The 26,563-nt window shown below is 44.0% G+C and overlaps 2 protein-coding genes across 3 annotated transcripts; one reads left to right on the top strand and one right to left on the bottom strand.

The window, feature by feature from the left end:
* The first annotated feature begins 3,156 nt into the window (after nucleotides 1-3,156).
* On the top strand, nucleotides 3,157-16,067 carry wdr19 (WD repeat domain 19). Of its 2 annotated transcripts, none has more exons than XM_086211467.1 (36): nucleotides 3,157-3,257; nucleotides 4,412-4,503; nucleotides 4,619-4,684; nucleotides 4,773-4,898; nucleotides 5,064-5,179; nucleotides 5,280-5,395; nucleotides 5,670-5,750; nucleotides 6,116-6,228; nucleotides 6,308-6,481; nucleotides 6,556-6,626; nucleotides 6,712-6,884; nucleotides 7,240-7,360; nucleotides 7,459-7,565; nucleotides 7,655-7,771; nucleotides 8,105-8,260; nucleotides 8,899-9,046; nucleotides 9,139-9,352; nucleotides 9,812-9,971; nucleotides 10,120-10,230; nucleotides 10,454-10,563; nucleotides 10,677-10,734; nucleotides 11,362-11,502; nucleotides 11,600-11,682; nucleotides 11,761-11,844; nucleotides 11,929-12,075; nucleotides 12,382-12,506; nucleotides 12,630-12,739; nucleotides 12,825-12,893; nucleotides 13,003-13,080; nucleotides 13,519-13,615; nucleotides 13,701-13,825; nucleotides 13,910-13,991; nucleotides 14,133-14,283; nucleotides 14,404-14,527; nucleotides 14,625-14,701; nucleotides 15,171-16,067. In XM_086211467.1, the coding sequence occupies exons 1-36, from the start codon at nucleotides 3,252-3,254 to the stop codon at nucleotides 15,283-15,285; spliced, it is 4,044 nt and encodes a 1,347-aa protein (XP_086067593.1). In that variant the 5' UTR covers nucleotides 3,157-3,251; the 3' UTR covers nucleotides 15,286-16,067. The 2 variants fall into 2 exon arrangements, with proteins under 2 accessions (XP_086067593.1, XP_086067594.1); XM_086211468.1 differs by having other exon boundaries at nucleotides 3,211-3,257; nucleotides 4,412-4,481.
* A 100-nt stretch (nucleotides 16,068-16,167) lies between these two features.
* Nucleotides 16,168-24,878, bottom strand: rfc1 (replication factor C (activator 1) 1). Its single transcript, XM_086211469.1, has 23 exons — nucleotides 24,754-24,878; nucleotides 24,340-24,438; nucleotides 24,170-24,245; nucleotides 23,703-23,819; nucleotides 23,124-23,431; nucleotides 22,962-23,033; nucleotides 22,541-22,618; nucleotides 22,119-22,466; nucleotides 21,933-22,046; nucleotides 21,622-21,801; nucleotides 21,150-21,254; nucleotides 20,656-21,064; nucleotides 20,458-20,573; nucleotides 19,485-19,599; nucleotides 18,949-19,037; nucleotides 18,563-18,700; nucleotides 18,311-18,406; nucleotides 17,980-18,233; nucleotides 17,764-17,881; nucleotides 17,541-17,686; nucleotides 17,243-17,456; nucleotides 16,824-17,009; nucleotides 16,168-16,715 (listed from the first exon to the last, which is right to left on the bottom strand). Exons 1-23 carry the CDS (start codon nucleotides 24,754-24,756, stop codon nucleotides 16,620-16,622), a joined length of 3,477 nt encoding a protein of 1,158 aa, XP_086067595.1. The 5' UTR covers nucleotides 24,757-24,878; the 3' UTR covers nucleotides 16,168-16,619.
* Between the last annotated feature and the right edge of the window lie 1,685 nt (nucleotides 24,879-26,563).

Below are 26,563 nucleotides of genomic sequence, written 5' to 3' on the forward strand. Positions count from 1 at the left end.
GGGCCAAAGATGGACTACCAATCACGCAAAAAGCTCCAGGCCTTAAAGTGCCATGAGGCTGTGCAGCAAGTTTTAGTGCATTATGAGTCACTTTATTTGGAGGGGGGCATGAGCTAACAAAACACACACACACACACACACACACACACACACTCATGAAAGGCAAAGCTGTCACTGGGTTTCTGCTTGAATATCGTGAATATTCTTTTAAGTTTCCTGGTTATTTTAGCTTCTTTTTTTTCTTTTTTGCTCAGAAATCATACGGCTGCTCTCCTCGGTGAATCGTAATAAGATGTACATTCTGCTGAAGCTCACACTTCATTCCAGCTCCCAGATTTTAGCATGACGCTATCACCCTTTCACAGCGAGCTGTGCTTTTGTCTTCAATGATAAGCTTGACTTTGATTCATTCAGATGGATGGAAGAATGATACCGTGAGCCTGCTCAGTAAATAGTCTCTTCTAAAAATAGCACCGCATTTGTACACTTGCACACTCTGGTACAACAGAAAATAAGAGCACAGAGCAGATGGAAGTCAGGAAACTGGAAGGAGAAAATAACCAAATTGTGCAAGACTGCTGTCTACTGGACCTCTGGTGGAAACACAGGGATGCTCTGTGCTGACAGCTGGGAGAATTCACCAGTAAAGATGTTGAGATAACTTTGAACTAAAACCTGTTTTCCCTCATCTCCAAGGTCTTCCATGAATTAAATGGTTTCTCGTGTCAAAAAATATTTTACTGCAAAAATAGTTTAATTTACAATCTTCATTCATCGACATGTACCTGTTCTTTTCTATTGATATGAATGGGGATTCCTAGTGGGTAATAATTATTTGTTCTGTATCGACCAAATGGTAAACAATTCCGATGCATTGATTATCGGTGTCCTCTTAACATGTGGGATACTTGCATCCCTGGTGAGGTGGTGATGAATGAGGTGTTAACCATTGTATTTCTTTAATGATAATATATTTTATATTAAATATGAAACCAAAAAAGTTATGCTGTTTTGTTTTGTTTTTTTTACCCTGCATGATTTACGCTTTAAATCACTGTCATTAACATTCATGTCAGACCAAAAGTGGAAGGGGAAAAAAAATCATAAGTTTTTAAAAAAAAAAAACGTGACAGAAACTTTTTAAACTCCATGATAAGAAACATTTATTTGAGTATGATAAGAGTCTCTTTTTCTTTTTCTTCGTTTTTATTGTTGTTGTTGCAACTTTAAAATTCTTAATGGTCAAAGCCTGCTTTGTCCCGAGACCTCCAACGAAACAGGAAAGAGGTTGGAATGATTTCAATTTAACAAACTATGACGTAGGGTTTTATTCTGGCCGTGGTAGCAGGAGTGTCAGCTGAGACCATCAGACATTTATGGTACAAAAGTTGGGAAATGCTTTGATAACCATTAGTCACACTTAGTCATTCCTTAATTAACAGCTGGGGGAGGTTGAATGGGGTTAGGGGTTTTCAGATTAGGGTGAGGCGTTCCTTTTAAGGGATACATGTATTCCACTTTTAAAAGTCCAAAAGAACATTAATAAATGGTTAACTGTGCTTAAGTTTTGCTTATTCAGCACTTCTAACTGAGCCTTAACTAATCCTTATTAACATACCCTTATTTTAAAGCGTTATCACCCTTAATTTTACATCACACTGGGAAGTTCAAGTCATATCACTCACTCTTTTGTTTTGCTGTCATGTAAAAGAACAATGCTTAGAAGCATAGCTGAGTTGGAGTGATCAGCAGCCATCACAGATCTGGTTGCAATTTGTCCTGAATAATTGTCAGTATGGACAAAGTCAAGTCAAAGGAGCAGTTTTCCACTCCAGCCTGCTGTTTCAAATGAACTCTTGGTCCGAGGCACCAGGTGGGATCAGCCAGTTGACTGAGGGTGCTTTGATGACAGAAAATATCAGCTCTGCTGTCTGCAGAGTGGGACTCCATAAAACCTCTGACAAATGTCTGTATTAATATTATTATTAATGTTGGGCTTTTGTGGTTTATTGCAGTTTCCTGTACAGAATCCCATCAGGAGCACGGGGGCAGATGCAGAGAACAAACCTGTGCCTGAGCTGGGTGCAAGTCCTCGACAAACACAGCCGCTGGCATGCTCAGACATTACCTCCACTACCTCCACGCTCCTCCATCTGCTAAACACACAAGAGGACATCAAAGTGCTGCACAGGAGAACCATCAACATCTGTGTCCCTGTAATGACAGGTAGGCAGCATCATGCATAGTGCCAGGACCCTAAAACTGGTACATGTCAATGAAAAAGGAAATGAAATGTTGGCTTGCTGCAAGGCAAGAAGGAACACATCTTAAAAAAAAACAGCGAAGATGATAGTGACATATAAAGGAAGTAAGATACATTTCATTGAACCTCATAGGTTAATGTGTTTCCATGCAAGCATCCATTTTCTACGCTTATTCCATTAAGGGTCATGGGGGGCTGGAGCCTATCCCAGCAGCTTTTGGGCGAGAGGTGGGGTTCACCCTGGACAGGTCAACAGTCCATCACAGGACCAACACATAGAGACAGACAACCATTCACACTCACAGTCACACCTACAGTCAATTTAGAGTATCAATCAGCCTCGTCCCCTCTTGATGTCTTTGGACTGTGGGAGGAAGCTGGAGTACCAGAGAGAACCCACACAAGCACAGGGAGAACTTGCAGACTCCACACACACACACACACACCCGGTGCTCGAGCTTTCTCTCTCTCTCTCTCTCTCTCTCTCTCTATATATGTTTTTTAAGGTTTCTTTGATCAAAAATTTACAAGCCTTTGTCAACCATATTTTTTAGATGTCCTTCTTCTACAATTTCCTTGCTAAGATTAATTTACCCAGGGTGGACTATGAAGCCCTAACTGCAGGATTTTTTTGGACACATCTTTTCTGGCATTCTATTTTCTTTTTGTGAATACCAATTTTTCTCTTTTGACTTTAAACTCTGCGTATGTCTGATTCTAACTAAATTCTTCCTCTGGACATGATGGAGGTAATAGTTTAGAGATTAGAGGAAGAGATAGATAGCACTGTTGCAACAAGCTGGATGGCAGCTGCCTCAAGATATCGTTGAAGAAGAGCTCTTACTTTGCAAGTACCTGATTGGCCCATGGCTGTTGCTATGACATCTGCTGCGGACGCTTGAGAGCGAAGCATTGTGGGACTTATACAATAACTATGATTTGAGCAGAAAGGACCGTTTCAGTGATTAAACATTTGTATATCAACAAGATGAAGGTTGGTGCCAGCGAATGAAAGGAAAATCTCGTTGCTACTTTAGTTTTTACGACCTCCGCGTTGAGTTAAGGACTCTAAACCGACCTCAAGCGAGCTAGCTAGCTAGCTAGCTACGTGTTTGCAACAGCGTTAATTAGCAGTATTTGGAGACCAAGCTAGCAGCTAACTTACAGTAGTATAGTGGTTACTTTTTTCATTTACAAACACCCTTTCGTGCTAACAAGGTCAGCTAACGAGTTGCATTTCTAGATTTGTTGTATGAGCGGAGGTGTTTCTACTCGTGTGAAGTGGCTGGACAACGTATCACATTCAAGAAGTCCAAGACAACCGAAAAAAAAACGAATAATTTAATACTTGGCGGAATTTATCACAACACATCATGTTAAAATAGAAGGCTTACTTATTTTTTATGACCAAAATAATTGCTGTGGCAGATGTCCAACAAACCTATTAGTTAAACTTTTTTTCTCAACCATTTGATCAATTTCTGCTAAATGTTAATGACAGAGTACAATGAAGTATAAGAAAGAGTGTGCCACGTTGTATGTCGTATGTTATAATAGAATTTGACAAAACCTTGATCAGGTTTATTTGACACCTGTTGGGTATAACCCATATAGTTAGTAATATATCCTGTTGCCATGTTATTCCAAATATACTTCACTTTTTAACATTATCTCATTAAACCAAGTCTTAGATACATTTTTATTAACAGGAGTGAATCAAATGTTTATCACAGTTTTCATCACCTTAGTCCATTCAAAAGGAAAAAGTTGCATTTCATTCTTTCTTTTTTTGACATTTCTTTTGGTAAAAATCACTTTTTCAATATTTGACTTAAAGATTGCCAGGCAATGTCTTTAATATTGTGAAACTGTTCTCTGACTGACTTTGATTAATGTATAAAAAAAGAAATTCTTCTGATGACATTAATTCTGTGCCATTAAAAATGCGGAAGTTTGGAATGTTCTGAAGTTGTAAATGGCATGACTAAGCCCAGCCTCCAGTCTCAGTTTACATTAAATGTTTGCTCGCCAGGTAAGAGAAAGCTCAAGCTGTTTGAATTGATTTATTGAAATATACTAGTGCAGTTTGAATTCATTGTACTGTATCAGTAAAACCACTTTGACAATTAGTAATCTTTTTGTCCACAGAGCATTTTCGTTCTTGCAGACAAAGCCTGGACGGGGTCCAACCTACTGTATAAGTGGCAGAAATCCCTCGGTAATTACATTGCTGTTGCGGGGTGAGTAATGTGTTGTTGTGGAAAGATGAAAGGAAAGTGTAGTTGTTCCACTTCTCACTTTTGGCAAGATTAATATCAGCACAATAACTAAAGCTTTTATGTGCCAAATATACAGACAAGACAATTCAGTGAAAATATTTGACCGACATGGACACAAGCAGACTGAACTCAACCTTCCTGGGTAAGTGTGAGAGGAGAAAAAAGAAGACATTCATCACATGCTGCTCAAATGTCTTCAGGTTTGTGTCCTTTGTCCTGCTCCCTCCTAGACGCTGTGTGGGAATGGACTGGGATAAGGATGGAGACATTTTGGCAGTTATTGCCGCAAAATCCAGTTCCATCTACCTATGGGATGCCAGTGTCAATAAAACATCCCAGATAGACAGTGGCATGAGGTATGAGCACACATTTGTAAAAAGAAGTATACAGACACAATATAGATAAGATGATACTGAGGACATTTCTAAAGATGGTTGATTTCATGTTGCTCCAACTGAGAAGTCAGATTCTGAGCTGGTGGAATTATTGGAAAACATTTGCTTTTGTAAAAAAAACAACAGAGATCAGATGTCCTTCATCCTGTGGTCAAAGATGAGTCCTCTGCTGGCTGTTGGGACTGTTAAAGGAAACCTGTTGATCTACAATCAGCAGACCTCACGCAAGATCCCTGTCCTGGGTAACACAAGCACAACACTCAATACTTGTGCGTTTTTCCCTACGACTCCAGTACCTTTGTGTACTTTTACTATTTGTCTCCTCTCTCATCCCCATGTTAGGTAAACACACCAAGAAGATCACCTGTGGGTGCTGGAGTGCTCAGAATCTGCTGGCTCTTGGAAGTGATGACCACACACTGAGCATCAGCAACCACGAGGGGGACACCATCAGACAGGTAGTGACACGTTTGTCATGACACTGCACAGTTTTACTGCAACATCAGACTATAGCTCTGTAACTGTATTATTCGAGTGTACATTTGCAACTTATACTTGACAGTCTATGTCACTCAGGTTACCAACAACCCGTACAAGCCAAGGTGCTTTCAAAGAATGTAGGAACAGTAAAATGGTCCCAGCTACATAGTGTCAATAATGAAAGGAGATAGAATAAGACAAAAAAAAATTTAGACAAAAGTAATATGTTGACATCTGTTTACCTTCTGCTAGACAACGCTTCGTGGTGAGCCTGCAGAAATTTACTTTTCCGTGATGAAGACGGATGAACGTTCCTCCCAGGGGGAGAGCACTGTAAGTTTTTGTGTTTCCTGCTCTTTTTTGATATTCTCATTATTCTCCTATGTACAGTGAACAAGCAAAAAAACCTGTTTGCAGGATAGCTAAAAAAATAGCCGTGGTTGGATTTTGATGAAATTCGTTAGGCAGATAGAATTTAGGTTGGGGAGCAGTTTTTTAGGTTGTGGAATTGAAGTTGGTCTGATGACATCATAGACAGGTTTTGTGATAAAGGAGAGGAGCTGAGATGCCTCGGTGCAGGTAGGTTTCTCACCAAGTGCCTTGTAATTCTAGTTTCCAGTTATTGTATTATTGTCTCACTTGATTTTGTTATCTTCTTGTTGATGTTGTTTACCTGCTTGCAATCATTCACCCTTCAGGTGAGTGTGTCTGTGGACAAGAAGATTCTGGTTCTATTCAGCGTCAATGACCCCGACAACCTTTTCGAACTGACATTTCAGCGGCATTATGGGAACATTGTGTCCTATCGCTGGTACTGCACAAGCTCACTTACACAACAACATGAATCTTGGCAGTAAGATATCAGTAACCCCTCTGCCTGTCACGTCCAGGTACGGCGATGGGTACATACTCATCGGTTTCTCCAACGGATACTTTGTGGTAATTTCCACCCACATCAGGGAGATTGGGCACGAGCTCTACCAGGCCCGCAACCACAAAGATAGCCTCAACAGTGTTGCCATCTCACAAGCATTAAACAAGGCTGCTTCCTGTGGGGACAACAGGTACCTACTCCTTCTTAAAATAGGTGTCTCTTTTGTTTACATAAGAAACTGAAGCCCTGTGTTTGTCGTTCCAGCATAAAGATCCACGAGCTGTCGGAGCTCAAAGACATCAGCAATGTAGTTCAGCTGGACGATGAGACCAAAGGTGAGAAAGTTTTCATTTTCACTCAGTTTGTGAAAATCACCAATGCTTCTCTCTTATTTGGCTCCCCCTCCTCCTCCCCCCTTAGGTCTGGACCAGCTGAACTGGACGGAGGATGGTCAGCTGTTGGCGGTCTCCACCCAAAAAGGGACACTCCATGTCTTCTTGACGAAGCTTCCTATCTTGGGTGACAGCTTTGGTACCCGCCTGGCTTACCTGACCTCCCTGCTGGAGGTGACTGTGTCAAACCAGGTGGATGGGGTGAGGACAGGCACACGTCCACACACATGCACACACAGAAAAATACATAACTCCATACACTGAGAAAGGCAGAGAGATTTAAGCATTGTTAGCATTGTGAGAACTTGAATGTAAGAGATGTTCATTGATAAGAAAATATGAGCTATAGCTTGAAGCAGTTTTTGGATGTACTGCCTTCTAAAAGACAAGACAACAATCTCATCAAAGGTAATGGAGAGTAAAATCAATCTTTTCTCCAGCACAGCAGGAGCTCAGGCTAGATGATGAGTGGAAACTACAGCATCACAGATGAAATCTGGAGCTTCATGATAACTCTTAGTCAGCAGCGTTCACTCTCAATGATGTGTGCTTTCAGGAGAATCCTGTGGCCATACAAGTGGAGGTGGAACCCACTTTTATTGCAGTTGGACCATACCATGTGGCTGTTGGAATGAATAACAGAGCCTGGTTCTACGCCCTGGTAGAACAAGAACCCGGTGTGTGAATGACAAGTTCATCATTGCAGTGTTATGTGTGTAGGGATTAATTTAGTCACACACATATTTTTACTGTATTATTCCTGTGTGTCATTCAGGTTTTAACAAACTGAAGGACATTGAGTACCTGGGGACGATTGCTAGCATGTGTCTGAACTCAGACTACGCAGCAGCGTTGTTCGAGGGGAAAGTGCAGCTGCACATGGTGAGTCATCTGTCGACTGTTGACCCCCCCCCCATGTTTTACAGTACAGTAAAAAAATACATCTTTGAATGTCTTTCTGGTTGCTGTAGATTGAAGGTAAAGAACAGGATGAGAAGAAGCAGATGAAGTTGTTCCCAGACGATGACAGAAAAGGTCGGATCCTTTGCCACGCCCTCACCGCTGACTTCCTCTACTACGGCACGGATGTAAGGCACAGCTCACCTCGCCAACGTAACGCTAAAGACTGTGTGAATGTTTGAATGCTGGTCTGGTAACGACCGTACATTGTTTTGTTTCTCCACTGCTGCACTGAAGTCTGGCATTACTTTAAACCAAAATCGCTGAAAATTGTGACAAGTCTTTATATGTGTCTGTTTCTGTTCATTAAGTAGAGTAGACTTGGATGTCCTTCTGGTCCATCCTTTCATTTTTTTTCTTTTCCTCTTTCTTCAGTTCTTTTTATCATTTCTTTTGAAAATTAAATCTCTCTCTCTATCCCTCCTTCTCTCTCTCTCTCTCTCTCTCTCTTCCGCTCTCAGGTAGGTAATGTGGTGTGTGTCTTGGTGGAGGACTGGGAGACTGTGAGTAGCTACAGTCATGCCGTGGGTGTGAGGAAAGTATTCCCTGATCTAAACGGTACTCGGTTGGTCTTCATTGATGACAAGAACGGCGGCTTCCTGCTCTCCCCCTCCAGTGTAAATATAGATATTTACCTCAACACACATACATAGACACTCAAAGCTCAAAATGATGGCTAGTATAACTATAAATATTGTATTCTCATTAAAAAATAGATTAATAGTTTTTCATAAGACATCAGAACATGTTGGATATACCCTTAACAAATATCCAAATGTAATTATCCCAGTCAGCCATTGTTTAACTTACCGCTGATGGTGCTTTTAGGTGAATTTGATATTAACGCAGATTCCAACTAAGATGAATGCTTCACTAACCAGTAAAACATGGTGTGAAGTAATCTCATTATCATTCAACGCTAGCTGTGTATTTTCAGGCACCTTCAGGCAGGATCTTGATGAAAACTGTTTACTGTGACAGTTTTGGCCTCAATAACAGCAGCAGAAAAATTGAATACTAGCACATCCCCAGAAGGGTGAAGCTCCGTTTAATAGAAACAAGTCAAAATCATATCAAGAGCATTTCATTAGTGTAGGGTTTTTTAAAGTGTCAAAAACTCCAAGGAAAGAGATACAGTACAGCTCGCTTTAAATGTTAAGGATGGAGAAAGTGTGTCCTGACAGATGCTTCAACCGGGATTATATAAATTCTCAGGGTGTCTGCAGGTTTTGTGTGTGTTTGTGTGTCCATCCAGGCAACAGATTCCTGCTTCGAGCTTCCCAACTTCTCTCCCACCATCACGGGCGTGCTGTGGGACAACTGGCATGCTGACAGAGGAGTGTTTGTAGCTTACGATTATGACAAGGTTTACACTTACGCCCTGCATAAGACCACCATTTATGGTAGGATGATCACACACACTGAAATGTAAGCGAAGTAGACCCATTATGTGCTTTTAAACTTGATGTTCTCCTCCCTGATTCTGCCTGCCCAGGCCCACGGGTGGTTTTGGTAGGTAGTACACCACTCCTCTTCTCCCAGAAGCCTTTGCTGTTGTATAATGGAGTGCTGACGTGTCAGACAGCAAGCGGCAAGACCAGCGAAGTGGCTCTAAGCACACACTCCTTCCTTAAGCACTCAACGGGCACATCATCAGGTTCTCTGCCAGATCTCGGCAAGCAGCTGGACCAGGCGCTGATGCTCAAGAGGTCAGCCACGTTTTCAACTTGCATTTCTTTTTACCTCATTTTTCTAACTTCAGATTCAGCATTTGTCCAGTATTTGATTAGTGATAATGAGATGGGTGCAGCGAGAAGCTAGATGGACAACATTTTGAATATGTTACAGGTTACATATTTGGAATTTATTTTTTATGTTGTGTTAATTTTTGACATATTTTACTCACCGTTTTGTTACAAACTCAAAAAACAGAATGCAATTGAAAATGACAACAAGGAGGGGGGGGGGGGGGGAGAGAGAGAGAATTGTCAAAACAAAATTTGGCCAAAGAAAAGTGTTTCCCATTCAAGCCAACAAAATCAAGCCATCAAACACAAAACAGCATTTAACTCTGGGGGCATTTAAATGTAGTCACCACTTCTAAACAGAGATTTGGATATACTGATGTAAACAGCTGTGCGGTATTGCTTGATTGTATTCCTTCTCAGGTTCAATGAAGCCTGGGATCTGTGTAAGACTGATGGTAGTGGGAGCGACTGGGCTGAGTTAGGCAAAGCCTGTCTGGTCCACATGGAGGTGGAACTGGCCATCCAGGTCTACCGGACGAGCCAAAATGTAGGCATGGTGCTGTCACTGCAGGGCATCCAGGTATAAGTCACACTGGTTCACATAAAGTTTGGGTAACAATTGACAATTTTTTAAAAATTAATTAATTCAAAACAAACGTACAAAAAATACAATATTGTCTGACAAAGTGAATGCAGTTTTTTTGTATTGGTGTAAACTTCTTTCTCAGGGGATAGAGGACTGTAATTTACTGGCAGGCCATTTGGCCATGTTCCTGAGTGAATACAACCTGGCCCAGGACCTCTATCTGTCCTCCAGCTGCCCCATTGCTGCCCTGGAGGTAAGACACACACACACACACACACACACACACACACACACACACACACACACACACACACACACACACACACACACACACACACACATACATACACATTATGTGATAGAAGTATGTTTGTACCTGTGTGTTCGTGTTGTCAAGTTATCTTTATCAAACTTAAGCACTAATTTAGTGTGTGTGTGTGTGTGTGTGTGTGTGTGTATGTGTGTGTGTGTGTTAGATGAGGAGAGACCTGTTGCATTGGGACAGTGCCCTGAAGTTAGCCAAGAGTTTAGCAGAAGACCAGATTCCCTTTATATCCAAAGAATACGCTGTTCATCTGGAGTTTATGTAAGTCAACACACACACGCGCGCACACACACACTCACACACACACACACGTGCGCGCGGTTTATCATCAGGTAGAGCTGACTGTCCCGCACTGACCCTCTCTCTCTTTCCAGTGGAGATTATGTGAATGCTCTGGCTCACTATGAGAAAGGAATGACAAACAACAACAAAGTAAGTGATCACAACAATGACATTAAAATCCAATATACTGAACTTATCCATATGTTTGTTGTTTTTATCGATCATTCTTGATAGAAGATTGCTTCATATGATTGATGATATACCAGCTACCAAATACTAGAATCATTTTTCTGGGTTGTGATTTCATTAACACTGTACTCAAGAAACAAATCTGCTGTTGATACCTTCACTACTGGGGGCGTTACTTCTTCTCAGGCATGAAAATGTGTTGTTGTTTTTTTCTCATATTTTATGAAGTTGTTGCATGTGCAGTCACATGTTTAATGTTGGATGCTTTTGACATATAGTTACACAAGAATTTAAAGAACTGGACGACAGCCTCCAAAAGTGAATCCATTACTAGTGTCTCACCCCTGCATTCTCTCTTATGGCCAGCGAGGGGCGACAAATAGAGCTCTGATGAACTGTAGAAGTGGAATGATGCAGCTTCTCACCCATTCAGTATCTTAGTCAACGTTTTCCTGAGTTTATGTTCTCAGTTGTGAAATTGTATATAAGAAAGGTGAACTTCAAGGTTACATCACAATATTCTGCATTTTTGTTCTTCTTTCCGATGTCCTCATCTTCCTCCACCTTGACGTCACTGTGGGAATCCAGGAGCATGATGAGGCTTGCCAAGCAGGTGTAGCCAGGATGTCCATTCGGATGGGGGACATTAGGAGAGGAGCTGCCCAGGCTATTCAGCACCCAAGCAGAATCCTCAAGAAAGAATGTGGAGCCATATTGGAGAGCATGAAGGTGGGAGTCAACTTCAGTAGGCTGGTGGTAGAGGACAGTCACGTGTGCAGCAGGTGTCTGAGCCTCAACTCTTTGTTTCTGGCTCTTGCTTTCACAGCAATTCTCCGAAGCTGCTCAGCTCTATGAAAAAGGCCAGTATTATGACAAGGCTGCTTCGGTCTACATTCGGTGCAAGAACTGGTAAGAATAGAAGCATCAACTCTCAGATGTGCAAGTTCCCCCCCTCTAAACAGGTCCTCTGTCCTGCTCCACACTCAGGGCGAAGGTGGGAGAGTTACTCCCTCATGTCTCCTCCCCAAAGATCCACCTGCAGTACGCCAAGGCCAAGGAAGCGGACGGCAAGTAGGTTCTCAGACGCCTTTAGACGTCTGTCTCTACTGAAGTGGCTGCTGGAGTGGCTGATGTCTTATTTATGGTTTGCACCAGGTACAAGGAAGCAGCACAGGCCTATGAGAGCTCTAAAGACTGGGACAACGTGATCCGTGTGCTGCTGGATCACCTGAACAACCCTGAAGATGCAGTTCGCATCGTCAGGGAGACACAGAGCATCGAGGGAGCAAAGATGGTTGCCAGGTAGGATTTGACTCCACTACCATGGAGACTTCAGTAACATCGGGCGGGGCAGTTGTTTCCTCTCTCTTTGCTACATTTTCAGCAACTGAAGCTCAACAAATGATTCCCCCCTTTGATTAACCACTGTTCTCATTCAGAATAAGTGGTTGCTGAAGCGAAGGAAACAAAGCCAAATTTTGACAGATCATACATGAATGATTTGGTAGGCTACTGTTTTACACAGAGTAGATTAATCAACTAATTGTCTCAGCTCTGACTTTGTTCCCTTGGCTGCTTATGTGTGTGACATGAGTGTGTTGTTGGCAGGTTCTTCCTGCAGCTCAGTGACTACGGCTCAGCCATTCACTTCCTGGTCTTGTCTCAGTGCAACGATGAAGCCTTCCAGCTGGCACAGCAGCACAGACAGATGGAGGTCTACGCAGACATCATCGGTGAGTGTGTGTGTGCGTGCGTGCGTGCGTGCGTGCGTGTGCGTGTGTGTGTGTGTGTGTGTGTGTGTGTGTGTGTGTGTGTGTAATATGACCTGCATTTGACCAGTGGCGTGTGTTGGCCAGGCTCTGAGGCCACGCAGGAAGACTACCAGAGTATTGCCCTCTACTTCGAAGCAGAAAAGAAGCACCTACAGGCTGGCAAGTTCTTCCAGAAGTGTGGCCAGCACAGCAGAGTAAGACAGTTACTCAGATTTTGCACGGATTTCTATCTTTGAATTGTAGGTGATTTGTGTTCTCTTGCTGCCCTTCATCTCGCAGGCCCTCAAGCACTTCCTCAAATGTCCCAATACTGAGGACAACCTGGCTGTGGAGATGGCCATTGAGACGGTGAGAACTCAGGTGTCCGCTTTGTCCCAGCAGACACACAACATGAAGTGATTATTCAGCGAGTGTGTGTGTGTGTGTGTATGTGTCTGTCTGTCTGTCTGTATTCCAGGTGGGCCAGGCCAAGGACATCTCTTTGACCAATCAGCTGATAGACTACCTGATGGGTGAGAGTGACGGTATGCCAAAGGTAATCAGTTCTTTCTTTCTATTTCTTTCCCGACTGACTGATTCCAGCAGCTGAGCGACGGCGAGTCTGTTGGTTCACTTCATCCTCATGACTTCAATATCACAGGAACATTTCAGGGAATTTCTTTGAATTTGTAACAAATGTTCACTTGTTGACTTATGAATGAGCAGATTCTGTTTCAGTGCTTTAAGCTCAAAGTTCAGTGTAAAGCTGCAACAATCGATTATTGACAACACCAGTGCCAAGCAGAGAGCATCGCATCTTTCTGAGCTTCTTAGAGCTTTTCAAGTGCATTCACTTTATAAATGTCTCTAAAATACATATTAGCTGACCTGGTTGCTCAGTTCTATTATTTCCACACCAGCGTCACTACTTTGTCTGGCAGAACACATCAAGGTCAACCCCCGGTAACACATGACCTCCCTCCTGTCTTCCCAGGATGCCAAGTACCTGTTCCGTCTCTATATGGCGCTGCAGCAGTACAGAGAGGCCGCTCGCACCGCCATCATCATCGCTAGAGAAGAGCAGTGTGCAGGTAGAAACACTGCTCTAAAGTACTTGTGATAGAGGCTCAGTCACCTTCCATCTGCCACTGAACTACGTGTTGGACTCCTTTTCAGGAAACTACCGTAATTCCCACGACGTGCTGTTCAGCATGTACACGGAGCTGCAGGCCCAGAAGATAAAGATTCCAGCTGAAATGGCCACCAACCTGATGATCCTGCACTCCTACCTGCTGGTCAAAGTCAGTACAAAACACACACCTGACTAATACTGATGACGAAGCCTCTCCAGCACGAGTGACTAAGTGTTTGGTATTCTTCTGCAGATCCATGTGAAGAGAGGAGATCATCTCAAGGGGGCGCGCATGCTCATTCGTGTCAGCAACAATATCAGCAAGTTTCCTGCACGTGAGTTTACACAGAATTGATGCTTTCTGATATAAATCTCACCTCAAACTAAAAAAAAGAAAAAGGCGACACATGGCGATAAAATGTCGCGTAGTTTAAAAGAATTACCCATCAAAAGTCTCACTAGTGGTGTTTGTGTAGATGTCGTGCCCATTCTGACGTCAGCAGTCATCGAATGTCATCGAGCTGGGCTGAAGAACTCAGCTTTCAGCTTTGCTGCCATGCTGATGAGGCCGGAGTACCGAAACGAGATAGACCCCAAATACAGGAAGAAGATCGAAGCTATGGTTCGGTGAGGGACGGCCAAGCCTGGCGCTTTTGGTTTGCTGGGATTTACATGGAAATGTGTTAATTGTGGGTAACCTTTCACATTCATGCTGACCTCTACATACAGTACATGTCTATGTCACAGACATCCAGACACGTCGGAGCTGGAGGAGGAAACCACTCCGTGTCCCTTCTGTGGCTTCCAGCTGCCACAAAATGAACTGCTGTGCATCTCCTGCAAGAACAACCTCCCCTACTGCATTGCCACGGTACGCACACCTGATAACTTGTGTGTACGCCGAGTGTAGTTGTACAAAATAGTTCCCCTTGTATCATTTGTTTATTTTATTCCTTTTCTCATCTTAGGGTCGTCATATGCTGAAGGAGGACTGGTCCATGTGTCCTCATTGTGAATTTCCTGCTCTCTACTCTCAGTTCATTCTGTAAGTCGCACGCTAGCATGCTAAGAAATACTGCAATTTTCATGTGGTCATTTATTGTTTTAAAATGGTTGGCGCAGCATAGATCAGGGTTTCAAACTCATTGCAAACTGTATCAATATTTTATAGATTGTCAACATAAATGGGGATGTCAAATTTACATTTAAAGCGATATCTTTTTAAGGGCAGGAGAAACGCTCCCCCCTTTTTGTGTGACTTTAATGTAATTAACCCCCAACCAAGGTGCTGTTGGACAGAGGTTTTTAAACTTTGGACAGAGCCAGTTGTATCAGGCCATACAAATCTTGACCGGCATGGTGACATTTTTGGTTATAATTGGCCCCCCCGTCATGATGCAAGTTTGTTTTGATGCTCAGTGCCTGGCACGCACGAGCCTGGTATCGATCCCCTCAAACTCAGCAAGTAAACGAAGTGGGTTTTTTGCATTAACCCACTCTAAATTCTGTTCCAGTTTGCTGGAGACGGAAATGGCGTGCCCGATGTGCTCTGAGACGCTGAGGGTCGATCAGGTGAAGAAGGTGCTTGATTGCTCCAAATACCTGCAGACTGATGAATTGGACCAGTGAATAGAAAAAAGGTTGACGTGAGTGTCAGACATTACAGCAGTGATATATTGGGGAGGGAGAGCGTCTCTGTAGAAACTGAAGGGTTGTTGGTTCAAACCTCTCTTCCCCAGGGACCATGTCAAAGTGTCCTTGAACAAGTTATTGGACTCTACTGAATGAGGTGATATTGTAAAGCCCTTTGAGTACCACAGAGGTAGAAAAACACTATAGTGTTCATTTTTATATTGTTCTCGTGTAAATAAGTGAAATATGTAGTATTTTGAACAGAGTGACTGCTTTAGTTTTGTATAAAGTGGAAAAAGAATGACGATTAATGTAAAAGTAGAATGTTTTGTTTTGTACACCAAATTAAAATTTTGCCAATTTTCAAAGTCTGTATGAACGTCTTTCCCTTCCTGTAATTACAGTAAATGAATTGATTCACATTCAATATCAAACTGACAACTTCTTTGATACCCAAAGATCCTGATTTTGTGTTGTGGCCAGGATAAGAAAGTGAGAGGAGTTCAGAATTCACAGCACAGCCTGGCCGGCCCTCGAGTCAGGTTTCTGAACTGACAGTTACCGGCGTTAAAGCAATGGAGAGAAATAGAAACCAAAAAAGTACCAGGCCAAATTTCGTAATACCTTGATTTTTTTTTAAACGTTTACATCTGCAAAGAAGCTGGTGTAGCAGAAACTGTTGGCAGGAAGTATTTTCATGTATTATTCCTGGCAGAACTTCACTAATCACCCGTCAACTTTTTCAATAAATCCTGAGACTCACACTTTTCTTCCACGAGTCCTCAGGTGACTTTCAGGGAAAAAGTAAAACAAATTTGCTGCTGGTCTCATAACATGTTAGTCATAGACATGTCAATCATAGTGGGTTGTGATAAGTTAAATTTCATAAAAATTTTATTATGGATGTCTTCACTCCCAATGTACTCGGTCTGAAAAATTTTGTAAGAAATAAATCAGACACATTTTTTCTATCACTAGTGATTTTTTTTTTTACAAAATTGCAATTTACAGAAAACGATCAGTGCTCATGTTAAAGCAAGTCTAAGTGTAATCCAGTATTGCTGCCGTAGCAGAAGGTAACAGTCTGTTATGCTGACGTCACATTATTTACAGCCTCCGCAGTTGGAGGACGGACAGACAGACAGACAGACAGGTGTACAGGCATGATCGTACTCTGAAGTAAAAAAGACAAAAACTGATGACACGAGTGAGTTTCCTGGAGTTTAAGAGCAGTTCCACTTGGTGCTGCTCATTAAAGGATTGATGCAAGAGCACAGGCAGGTGTTGGAGTTGGTTGGAGCAGACCAGGAGACTTGGTTCTACGTCGCTGGTCATTTCTTAGCCTTGCCTTTCCCCTTTCCTTTGCCCTTCCCAGGATCCTGTGTCTTTTCCTTCTTGGACTCCTTGGTGGCTTTGACCTTCTTCTGCTGCAGAGAAGGAAAAACAAAACAAATCACAGACACAAGAAAAGCTACAAACACAGACAAACACAACCAACTGTTTTTCACGTTCAAGTAACATAGAAACACTCTTACTTTGATCATAGCATCAGTTTTAAGGTTGTCCCCTTCATCCTCTGATTCTTGGACGTCTCTCTCCATGTCCTCCCCTCCCAACTCAGACTCCCCGCCGCCACCACGACGGCCCTTCTTCACAGTTTGCAGGGAATATGGCATCAGGTGAGCTTCTTTGTTATACGTCCGTGTGAAAGCTGCCTTCACCTGGACAGAGACGGAGACAAACAAAGCTTCCATCAAGACTGAATGTTGGACATTTAGAGGATCTACCAGGGACGGCATCATCAAACTGTGGTTCAACTGAATTTGTGCAGTGCATTTTTTTTTTTAAGTCAACACCTCTATGGTCATAAATGGGTAAAAACAGCAGAGGGAAGAGCGAGAGATCATTTTTACATGAAGCCTGTTTGTTTCTAAGCCAATGGGCCCCCCCTGACCTTGGCATCCAGTTTGGAGTAGGGGTCAGGGTTTCCTCCCCAAACACTGATCTCCATGATGCTCTCCACATCTTCCTTGATGAGCTGATAGTCATCCAGTAGCTGCACAGCTTGAGCGGCGCCCTCCGCTCCGTCTCTCTGAAGCGGTGTCAGCAGCGCTTGCCTCAGGTGGTGAAGGTAGTCCAGGTTCACCGCCTGTCTGCTGCTCAACGTCCTGCGGGAGAAGACACGTACAACTCCTTCAGACTGGCTTTGTGTTTGAGTAGGGGAGGCATCAGCTGGTGCAGGCCATGCTTACTTCAAACTCATGTGAGAGGCCAGCTCCTGGACGAGGCGCAAATGTTTACTGGTGGAGGAGTTTTTGCCGAGCCAGCATGGGAACGTGGGGAAACTACTCATGTAGCCCCTCATGAGCTCACCTGGTATCACACTGGCATAGATGGCCTGGAAGCACAACACAAGCATGAGCCTCAAATACAGCGGCTTGTGTGTGTGACTATTTTGCGTCAGGTTCGCGTTACCTGCGTCGGCAGCAGTGACCAGTTCTGCCCAGAGCGGATGCGTCTGTCCACCAGGTCTCCGTCACAGATGGAGTCAGCCGTCTTGCTGAGCAGCACCAGGTGGGACTTCACATCGCCACTGAGACAGAAGAAAAATGAACCTGACATTCAAGGATTGGCAAACAAACACAGCGTTGAAGCTAGTTAGCATAGCTCCATACAGCAGGCTTCTCTTACCGGGCAGCAGCGGGACGGACATTCAGGTAGTTCTCCTGAACAAAGAGGGGCGCTAGCGAGTAGTCGTGGAAGAAGAGGTCAGACTTGTCGATGAGGCTCATGTGGGCCGTTTCCTCACCAGAGGCAAACACCTTTCTGCAAACGTCAAACGGCCCCAGTTTCATGTCCTTGCGTGCGCTGGCGGCGTCAGACTTGCACTGGTCGTACGTCATCACCTTGTCTTTGGCCGACCACATGCTCAGGTTGTGGATCACCTGGTGAGACAGCAGGAGGAGTCAGAAGAACATCTCTGGTCTCCCTCTGATACTGCAAGTTTTGTTGTCTTTCTTACTTGTCTGACATCCTGATTGGAGGCCAAGATAATTTCATTCAGGGCAGGGGGAGGGATCTTGATCCCCTCCTTGAAAGCGATGGACATCATGGCTCCCTGAAAAATAGAAAACAAGAGAAGATGACGAAAAGTGAGATTATGAAGATTCCAAAAATGTACCTCAAAAATCTATTATAATATTAGAAACATTTGAAATAAGCAGTTAGCCTGCTGCTGGACATTAGCTGCAGGTGTCTGAGGGTGTATTTGTACCTTGATCTGTTCCAGCCGCGGCCTCTGGAAGCGCAGGTCGAAGCAGTAGTTGGCCAGAGACCGGATCTTCTGGTGGTTTCTATCGTTGCACATACAGATGATGGGAATCTTGGAGGTTCTGATCAGGCCGATCAGTTCCTGAGGGAAACACGAGGTCCAAAACATAACTGAGAACCAAATGATCGCGAATGATCAAACTTTGAAAGACAGAAGAAGAAAGAAAGCAAGCGGATAAATACCACCTGGTGTGAGCTGCAAAGTTGTGATTTTTGATTCATTAATTTTAGATTTCATCACTGCTGTGATAAATGCAGGCTGCATCCTCACACGCCTGTGCGGTGGTGCGTGTGGCGTGGCTATGATTTCCTCTGAGCGTGTCTATGTACCTGCATTCCTCCGCGATCCTCATTTCCAGCCATTCCATCCACCTCGTCCATGATCAGGACGTGTTTACTGCTGACTGTCTGAGACGTACCTGTAAAAACACACAATACAAAACACAGGGAACTTAACCCACTCCACAGGTTTAAATTAAAACAAAACAAAACAAAAAACAACAACACCACAAATTTACGAACATGAAAGTTAACCTTAAACTATTAAGTTAGACTGACAATGACGTTTCTTCAGCAGCCAGCAAAGACGTGTCGTGCGGCGACGGGAGTCCTGGGAACGGTCGATGAACTCCCGTTCATCTGTCCGTCTCATATTTGCTTCCTCCAGCGGCTGCATTTACTTTTACACTTCAAAAATCGACCAAAATTACACTTCGACCAGGAGTAGCCAAAAGTATCAATGAACCATCTCTGTCACCTTATTTTTTACGTCTGTCTCCATCCACGATGTCACACAGGTTGAAGGTTAAAAGAAATGACAGAGAAACAATAATCGTAAAAGTTAATCAATGAAAAAGGAGGTTCACCTTTGTAGAAGTTCTGGATACTGGTGTTGTTGAGGGACTGAGCCACCACTTCCTTCAGGCTGTTCTTGCTGCGGGTACAGCTGGCGTTCATCTCCACGTAGCTGAACCCCAACTCCTGCAGACACACCCGCACCCATGCACCTCAACCAGTTTTCAGGAAACAGCTTGCAGACAGACTTTCCACCAACAATAATGTTCGAAAAAGTGTTTTGTCGTAAGAAGGGCTTTTTGAGCAAACAACAGCACAAACACCAAAACATTCTGAATGGAGAGAATTCAACAACAGCTGGGATCTCCTTCTTCTGCACCATACAAGCCTCGATCTCCCACGTAGGGAAATGTTTGAGAACTTACAAAATAGACAGCGAACAACGCCAGACCTTCTAGTTTAGAACAAGAAACTAACAAAGAAAACCTGAGAATCCTCCAGCACCAAGAGGGCTGCCGCTAAACTTCCTCCGCCCGTCTCGGGTGATTCATGATCCACAACAGCCAACATGCCATCAAAACGGAAAATCCTGAACACTTTTTTGGGAAATCCACAACAAAATCAACAGGCCAGGGCCAGGGAGGAGGGATTGGAGATTTCCAGGGCCAGGGAGGGGGAAAGGAGATTTCCAGGACCAGGGAGGGGGGACTGGAGATTTCCAGGGCCAGGGAGGGGGGACTGGAGATTTCCAGGGCCAGGGAGAGGGGACTGGAGATTTCCAGGACCAGGGATGGGGGACTGGAGATTTCCAGGGCCAGGGAGGGGGGACTGGAGATTTCCAGGGCCAGGGAGGGGGGACTGGAGATTTCCAGGGCCAGGGAGGGGGGACTGGAGATTTCCAGGGCCAGGGCCAGGCCTAACCCCTCTTTATTCATGAAGAGCAACGTGAGTTGCCTCATCCCAGGGTTGGTCAGGGGTGCAGTGTGTTAGTTAGTCATTATGAACCCATTCAAGTGTCCATAGAGTGTGTGCTGTCAGACTGACCTCACAGACCAGGGCTGCTGTGGTGGTCTTCCCAACACCCGGAGGTCCAGAGAGCAGAGCAGCTTTGTGCCCTGATCCATCATCTCTCCCTCCTCCAAACTTCCCCAGCCTGGCAGCTGGTCAACAAAAAACCACACATTCACTGGGATTAATCGAGCTCCGGTTTCCAGTTGCAGACATAGATGACCAGTCTGCTACCTGCGGGTTTGGAGGTGCCCCCTCCATGGTGTCTGTGCCAGTTCTGCAGCCACCGTAGCAGCTTGTTGGCACAGCTCTGCTCCCCCTGCTGGCCGATCACAGCTTTCAGAGAGCACGGCCGGTACTTGTCCACCCACAGCAGACTAGCATCCTCCAAGGTCATCGGCGTGGAAGATGAAGCAGCCGAAGAAGAAAGACCCAGCTCCCTCCGGGCCGTGTGACCCGAGCCTCTTCCGGATGGGGTGCCGCCATCTTTGGTCCTGGCACTGTGACCTTTCACCTGGCCAGTCTTTGATGGACTTGGGGTGTGAGGGGATCTGGAGTTGCCTTTGGATGGAGAAGTTTTCTCTGTTTTCGGGGTGCACTTTGAGGACTGGCTGGCAGGATTCTTGGTCTTTGAGGCTTTGCTCTGAAAGAGCAGAATATAAGAAAACATGAAAACAAGTTCCAGCAATGCTTTTAAAACAAACAGCGCAAAGATTCGAAACGCAGACCTCAGCCTCTGCCGCAATCTCGTACTTGGACTTCTTTCCTGGTTTGGTTCTGATCAGCTCCAGGAGGTCATCCTCATCCAGGATGGTTGTACCCATGCTCTCCGCCTGAGCAGCACAGCAGAGTCACAACTCCAGGCTTGCAAAAAGGCTTCTAGTTTCAGTCACAGCAATAATACGTCATTATTCATGACTCTGAACTCATTTTTCTGCAGGCGCAGAGATTTGGAATATTTTCCAGGATGCTTATGACCATATTTGTCAGTGTCAGGTGACGTACGCCTCTGAGAATAAAACTGTGTAAAACTGAAATTAAGGTCACACACTTTTAGTGACCCTTGCATGCATTTTTGTTAAAACATTCACTGTATGGTTCTGGTCACTTTTTAGCCACTCACTCAAAAGTTATAATACAACATATACGGTTGTACACATTTGCCGAATTATTCGAGTCTGGTGTGTAGATGTTGGTCACCTTCTCCAGCTTCGACACTCCGCTGTCTCTGCCCCGCACCAGGTAGGTGGTCTTCTTGCTGACGTTACCCGTCACTTTGCCACCGTAGCGCTCGATGAGGGATTTAGCATCGTCTCTCTCTATAGACTCCAGGACCCCCGTCAGCACAAACACACACCCCTCTAAACAGTTTTCAGCTCCCTGGAAAAAAGACAACAAACACAGACACACACAGTTTAAAGAATGGTTCCTTGCCCACTTCAGATTCTGACTGCTTTGATGCCATTTTTGTCTCCAACTTCATGAGGTTCGTGTGTGTGTGTGTGTGTTACCATGGGGATTTCCTTGGATCCCAGAGCTCGTGGTCCGTCTCGGTTGAGGTAGTTCCTGTAGGCTGAGGCGTTGACCCTCTTTTTCTCGGGGTCATCGGGGCTCGTGTTCGTGCTCTGATCACATCGGGAGAAACACAATGAATCCCCCTGACTAGGATACGCTGTGGTTTGACTGACGACACCCACCTCTGGTTTCCTGGGAGATACTTTGAGGGCGGTAGGTGTGGTTCCTGGTTTGGGTGTGAACTTCTTGTCTGAGTTGGGTGAAGCAATGGGCTCCTTTTTGGGAGAGATTTTCATTTTTGTGGGAGTATTGGGTGTTTTGCTCATTGCTCCTCTATATTTCTCCTCATCCTTTTGCTTCATCATCGCCAGTTTGGAGCTGGCTGTAATGGCGGCAGGGTTCTTCTTAGGAGACAGACTGATCGCATCCTCTGACACGCTCTCTCTTCTGCTGGTCTTTGCTGAGCTGTCTGTGTTGTTCTTTGTGGGGAATGAGGGAGGAGCTCGTTTTTCATCCGAACCTTTACGAGCCTGGAGAAAGACAAGCCTGCATTTAACCACCGGTGACATGAAGCGTTCACCTTCGGCGTGATTGGTTTCATTACCTTCTTCGCCTGCGGCTCCTCGTCCAACATGGCCAACGTTCTGGCGAACTCCTCATCCTCATGGACCTGCTTTTCCAGCTGAGTGAAGTCAGAAAACAAAAGCCTGAGCACAGAGAAGCTACACCGCAAATAACACAGTGCTACTTAGCTTTATACCCGATGAAGGCCAGACAGACCGGAACATCATGATAGACCTAAGAGCAATGCAGCGGGACAGCCTGCAGGAGCCTTCCTCTACTCTGACTGCTGGGATTTGTTTTATTCAAGCAAGCATTATATCATAAATCAGAAGAACTGACTTTCTTCAAGTGATTAACTCAATCAGTAAAGACAGAATTGGCTTCTATAGGAAAACCCACTGGGTAAAAGAGTACCAATCCTCAAAGCCGGTGTGATAAAAGGCTGAGAGATTTCTGCTTACCTCCATGTCCTCGTCCATCTGCAGCTGTCGAGCGATCTGCTCATCGCTCAGATCGTCTGGGTCCTGAACCGGCTGAGGAGGACAGCGTGATGAACGGGGGGAGAGGACCTGGTCAATGCTTTCAAGGGTAGCAAGAGAAGGAAATTATTTGTCAGTACTCACAGCTTTTCGTTTCGTGCTGGCCACCAGCTTCTTATCCGAGCGCTGAATGTTTCCACTGCCAAAATAGTCCAACACCGAGGTGGGAGTTTGTTTGGGTCGAGGAGGCGGCGTTGACTTGAGAGTGGCAGGCACTGAGGGAGACTTCACCGCTGATTTCCCCTGAGTGGAACACGGTTTGATGGGAGACTTCAAGGCTTCTTTGACATCTGCACGACACCTCTCTGTCTCGGACTTGGTGGGTTTGGAAGTGCCGTTCTGTTTGGATTTTGAGGTTTTCTTCAAGGTCTGAAAGGTGTCACCGTCTGAGTCTGCAGTCAAAAGGAAAGTATCCTGTAAACAAACCTTCTTTAACGAGAGAACATTTGTGCAATAAATTCCATACAGCAACTCATCGCACCTTTCCCCCCCAACAATGCTGATATTCCAGCCCCTGCTATGGATATTGTACTGTGATACAATTCTACCGTGACCCATTTACAGCAGCACAGAACCCAGGTAACAAGGGAATAAACAACAAGATGGATTTCAGAACTCGCTGCCCCAACATTTCCGTCAGCGACATGACGCCAGAGCTCGTACCTGTTTCAGAGACGTACTGCACAGGATCTCTTTTAACAGACGGCTCTGCCTTGCTGCTCTTCTGCTTCTGTTTAGGAGGTTTCGTTGACTTCCTTGATGACTCCTCTGAGTCTGAGTCTGGGCAGAGAGTAATAGAAAGATTGAAAGTGAATTAAAAACTCAGGTAGGATGAAAAGCAACAAGACACATAAGGAAAAACAAGAAAAGAAACGACGAAGAAACTGAAAAATCAACAGCTTTGAACCCCGAAGATTTCTGTCCAGCCAGATTACACCATAGAGCAGCGGTCATTATCAGGCAGTCTTTGACATTGGAAATCACCACAATCGTAGAGTTTAAATTTAGACTGAATAAAATAAAACGGGACCCACTCTGATTTCATGTCAAATGAAATTATAACAGGAGAAGATCAAACTGGAGTTCATCAAAATCACAAGCAAAAATATAACTACAAAGTTAAAAATTACCTGATTCTATTACTGCACGCTTTTTCCGTTTTTTCTCATTTTCCTTGGGTCTCACTTCTGTTTTGGAGCTGTTCACCTGATGCACATAATCCAAACGCAGTCATTAATAAGAACATGAAAATGAGAAGCCGTAACAAGAAAGGTAGTGACGTCATTATGTCCTTCCTTACCTTAGTGGTCTTTTTCTTTTTCCCCTCCTCGCTAGAAGAGAGGGGGGTCTTCTGGACTGCAGGCTTTGCTTGTGTTGGTGCGAAGAACCGCCTGATGTCCTGCGTACAAACTCAACATGTAACCAAGCACTTCAATGTTATCAACGCTAGCAGAGCTGCAGTGTAGTGTTAGCAACGCGTTTATTCCTTTTATATTTCTGACAAGGCCCAAAATCAACCAAACATAAGACAACAACACGAGAAACTTGTGATAGCAAGTTGACAAGTTTATCTCCTCTAGCTTTTGCTAACACTGCGCAGTTCGCCTGCCGTTAGGTTTCAAACGTAGCGAGCAGCTTTGCAGCATTTCTGACCTCTTGTTGACGGTGACAGTCCGTCGGCAGAGCGAACACACATGTGACATTTGTTACGTACCATTATGGACCACTTTCACAAACTTTGAGACGGATTAGTAGTCAGACGAGGAGAAAAATCACGGAACTGCTTGGCGCGAAGCGGGATTTTGCCGTCGCCCGGAGATGACGCAGTAACTATGTGGCGGCAGCAGCGCGCGTCACTGCCTGGAACTGATACACTTTCACTAAAACACATCTTCGTGTTTTTGAGGACAGATCAGTGAGTTAACATCAATGTGTGGTTTTCAGTTTTCAGTAATTCAAATTATATTATGTATTATATTATGTAATAATACGTGACATTCCTCCCATTTACAAAATGAAGAACTGCTTTCCATTATATCATCATCATCATCATCATCATCATCATCATCATCATCATCACAAAATCAATCGGCTGTGGAACTTGTATAGTTAGCATTTATTTAAATTACATTTAAACAACTTAAAGTAAAAACAAAAAACAATGCCTATTAAGTGTTTAGAAAATAACTGGAGTCATTTATAAAGCAAATAAATGAAACCCATAGCCTGTAAGTGTGTTGTTCGCTCCATTTTTTTCAAACAGAAGTTTTTTCAAAGATCTGTTGATACAGCAGGTTAATATGCAGTTCCAGCGTTGCATAGAACCCTCACTTATTGAAGTCAAGACGAGGCGCTCTGTTCTCGCATTTTTAATTTGGCAGAAGATTACAGATGTGACATCAGTGCAGAGATTGTTGGAACAATAACAGAGGCTCAGACGGACACAGTCACACGTCTGCTGGGCGGTTGTGCGTCTGATGAGGCTTCACGCCTCCCTGTCACTTCAGGTGCAGGGCACAGACCGGAGAGAGCAGCCTGTAACGCTCCAACTCCACCCAGTGTTCTCCATCTGTTAACACCAACCACACAACAACTGGTCGAGCTCTGAAACGGTGGAAACACACAGAAAAGACACAAGCTTGCTTACAATGACATCATAAGGGTAAAATATACCATAAGGATTTGACTAAGAACTCTGGCTTTGCCCTTTTTGCTAAAACAGGTTGGAGAAAAACAAAGGCCAAACTGTTAGTTAAAAAAACAAACCAAAACAAACAACTGCTGAGACGTAAACTACATGGCATCAGAACCCATTTGACAGGGAAAAAATGTATTGCCGTCAAGATTTTTTTATATATTCGGACACGATTCAGAATCTCTTTCTAGAATTCTTAAAATCCGATTTGAGCTGACAAAAATGTGATTTAAAAATTGTGCAAAAACTGATGGGACACATTTTCAAACACAAGCCTCTTTTATTGTCCGTCTTGTGTCCTTGAAGAGCACAGAGCGGGATTTCTATCACTCAGGATTACAAGTGAAATGTTTTCTAAAAATAAAAATTAAAAAAAAAAAAAGTTTGATGGCATTGTGAAGTAGCACGGAATCATGGGAATTGTTGTCTTCATTAGTAAACAACCACCACCGACGGCGACCACTCTGACGTGACACGTGCAGACTCGCGTTCAGGGACGAGGTCGTCATGGATGATTCACGTAGGGTTTTTCATGTGTTGTAGCTAATTGCTAACAGCAATCTTATGAAAAATAACTTGACCAGTGCGCTGAATGCTTTGACAACCAAGGGCCCTGTCATTCCTAGATACTGGAATGTGGTGATGTCTGAACCATGTGAAGGATTTTATGCACCTTTAGGTTTGGTTTTAGGACCGTCTGGTTCTCCTGGACACCAGTAATTATAATCAAATGGTTTAATTGTATACCACAACCACTCTTTTTCCTACAGAGAAGAATGGAATAGAATAAGTTGACCAGTTAGTTATAATTCATCTCATATTTTTTCCA

The sequence above is a fragment of the Aulostomus chinensis genome, chromosome 8 (genome assembly GCF_037954235.1).
Source record: "Aulostomus chinensis isolate RoL2024-O1b breed Wild chromosome 8, RoL_Achi_v1.0, whole genome shotgun sequence".
Taxonomy (NCBI): Eukaryota; Metazoa; Chordata; class Actinopteri; order Syngnathiformes; family Aulostomidae; genus Aulostomus; species Aulostomus chinensis.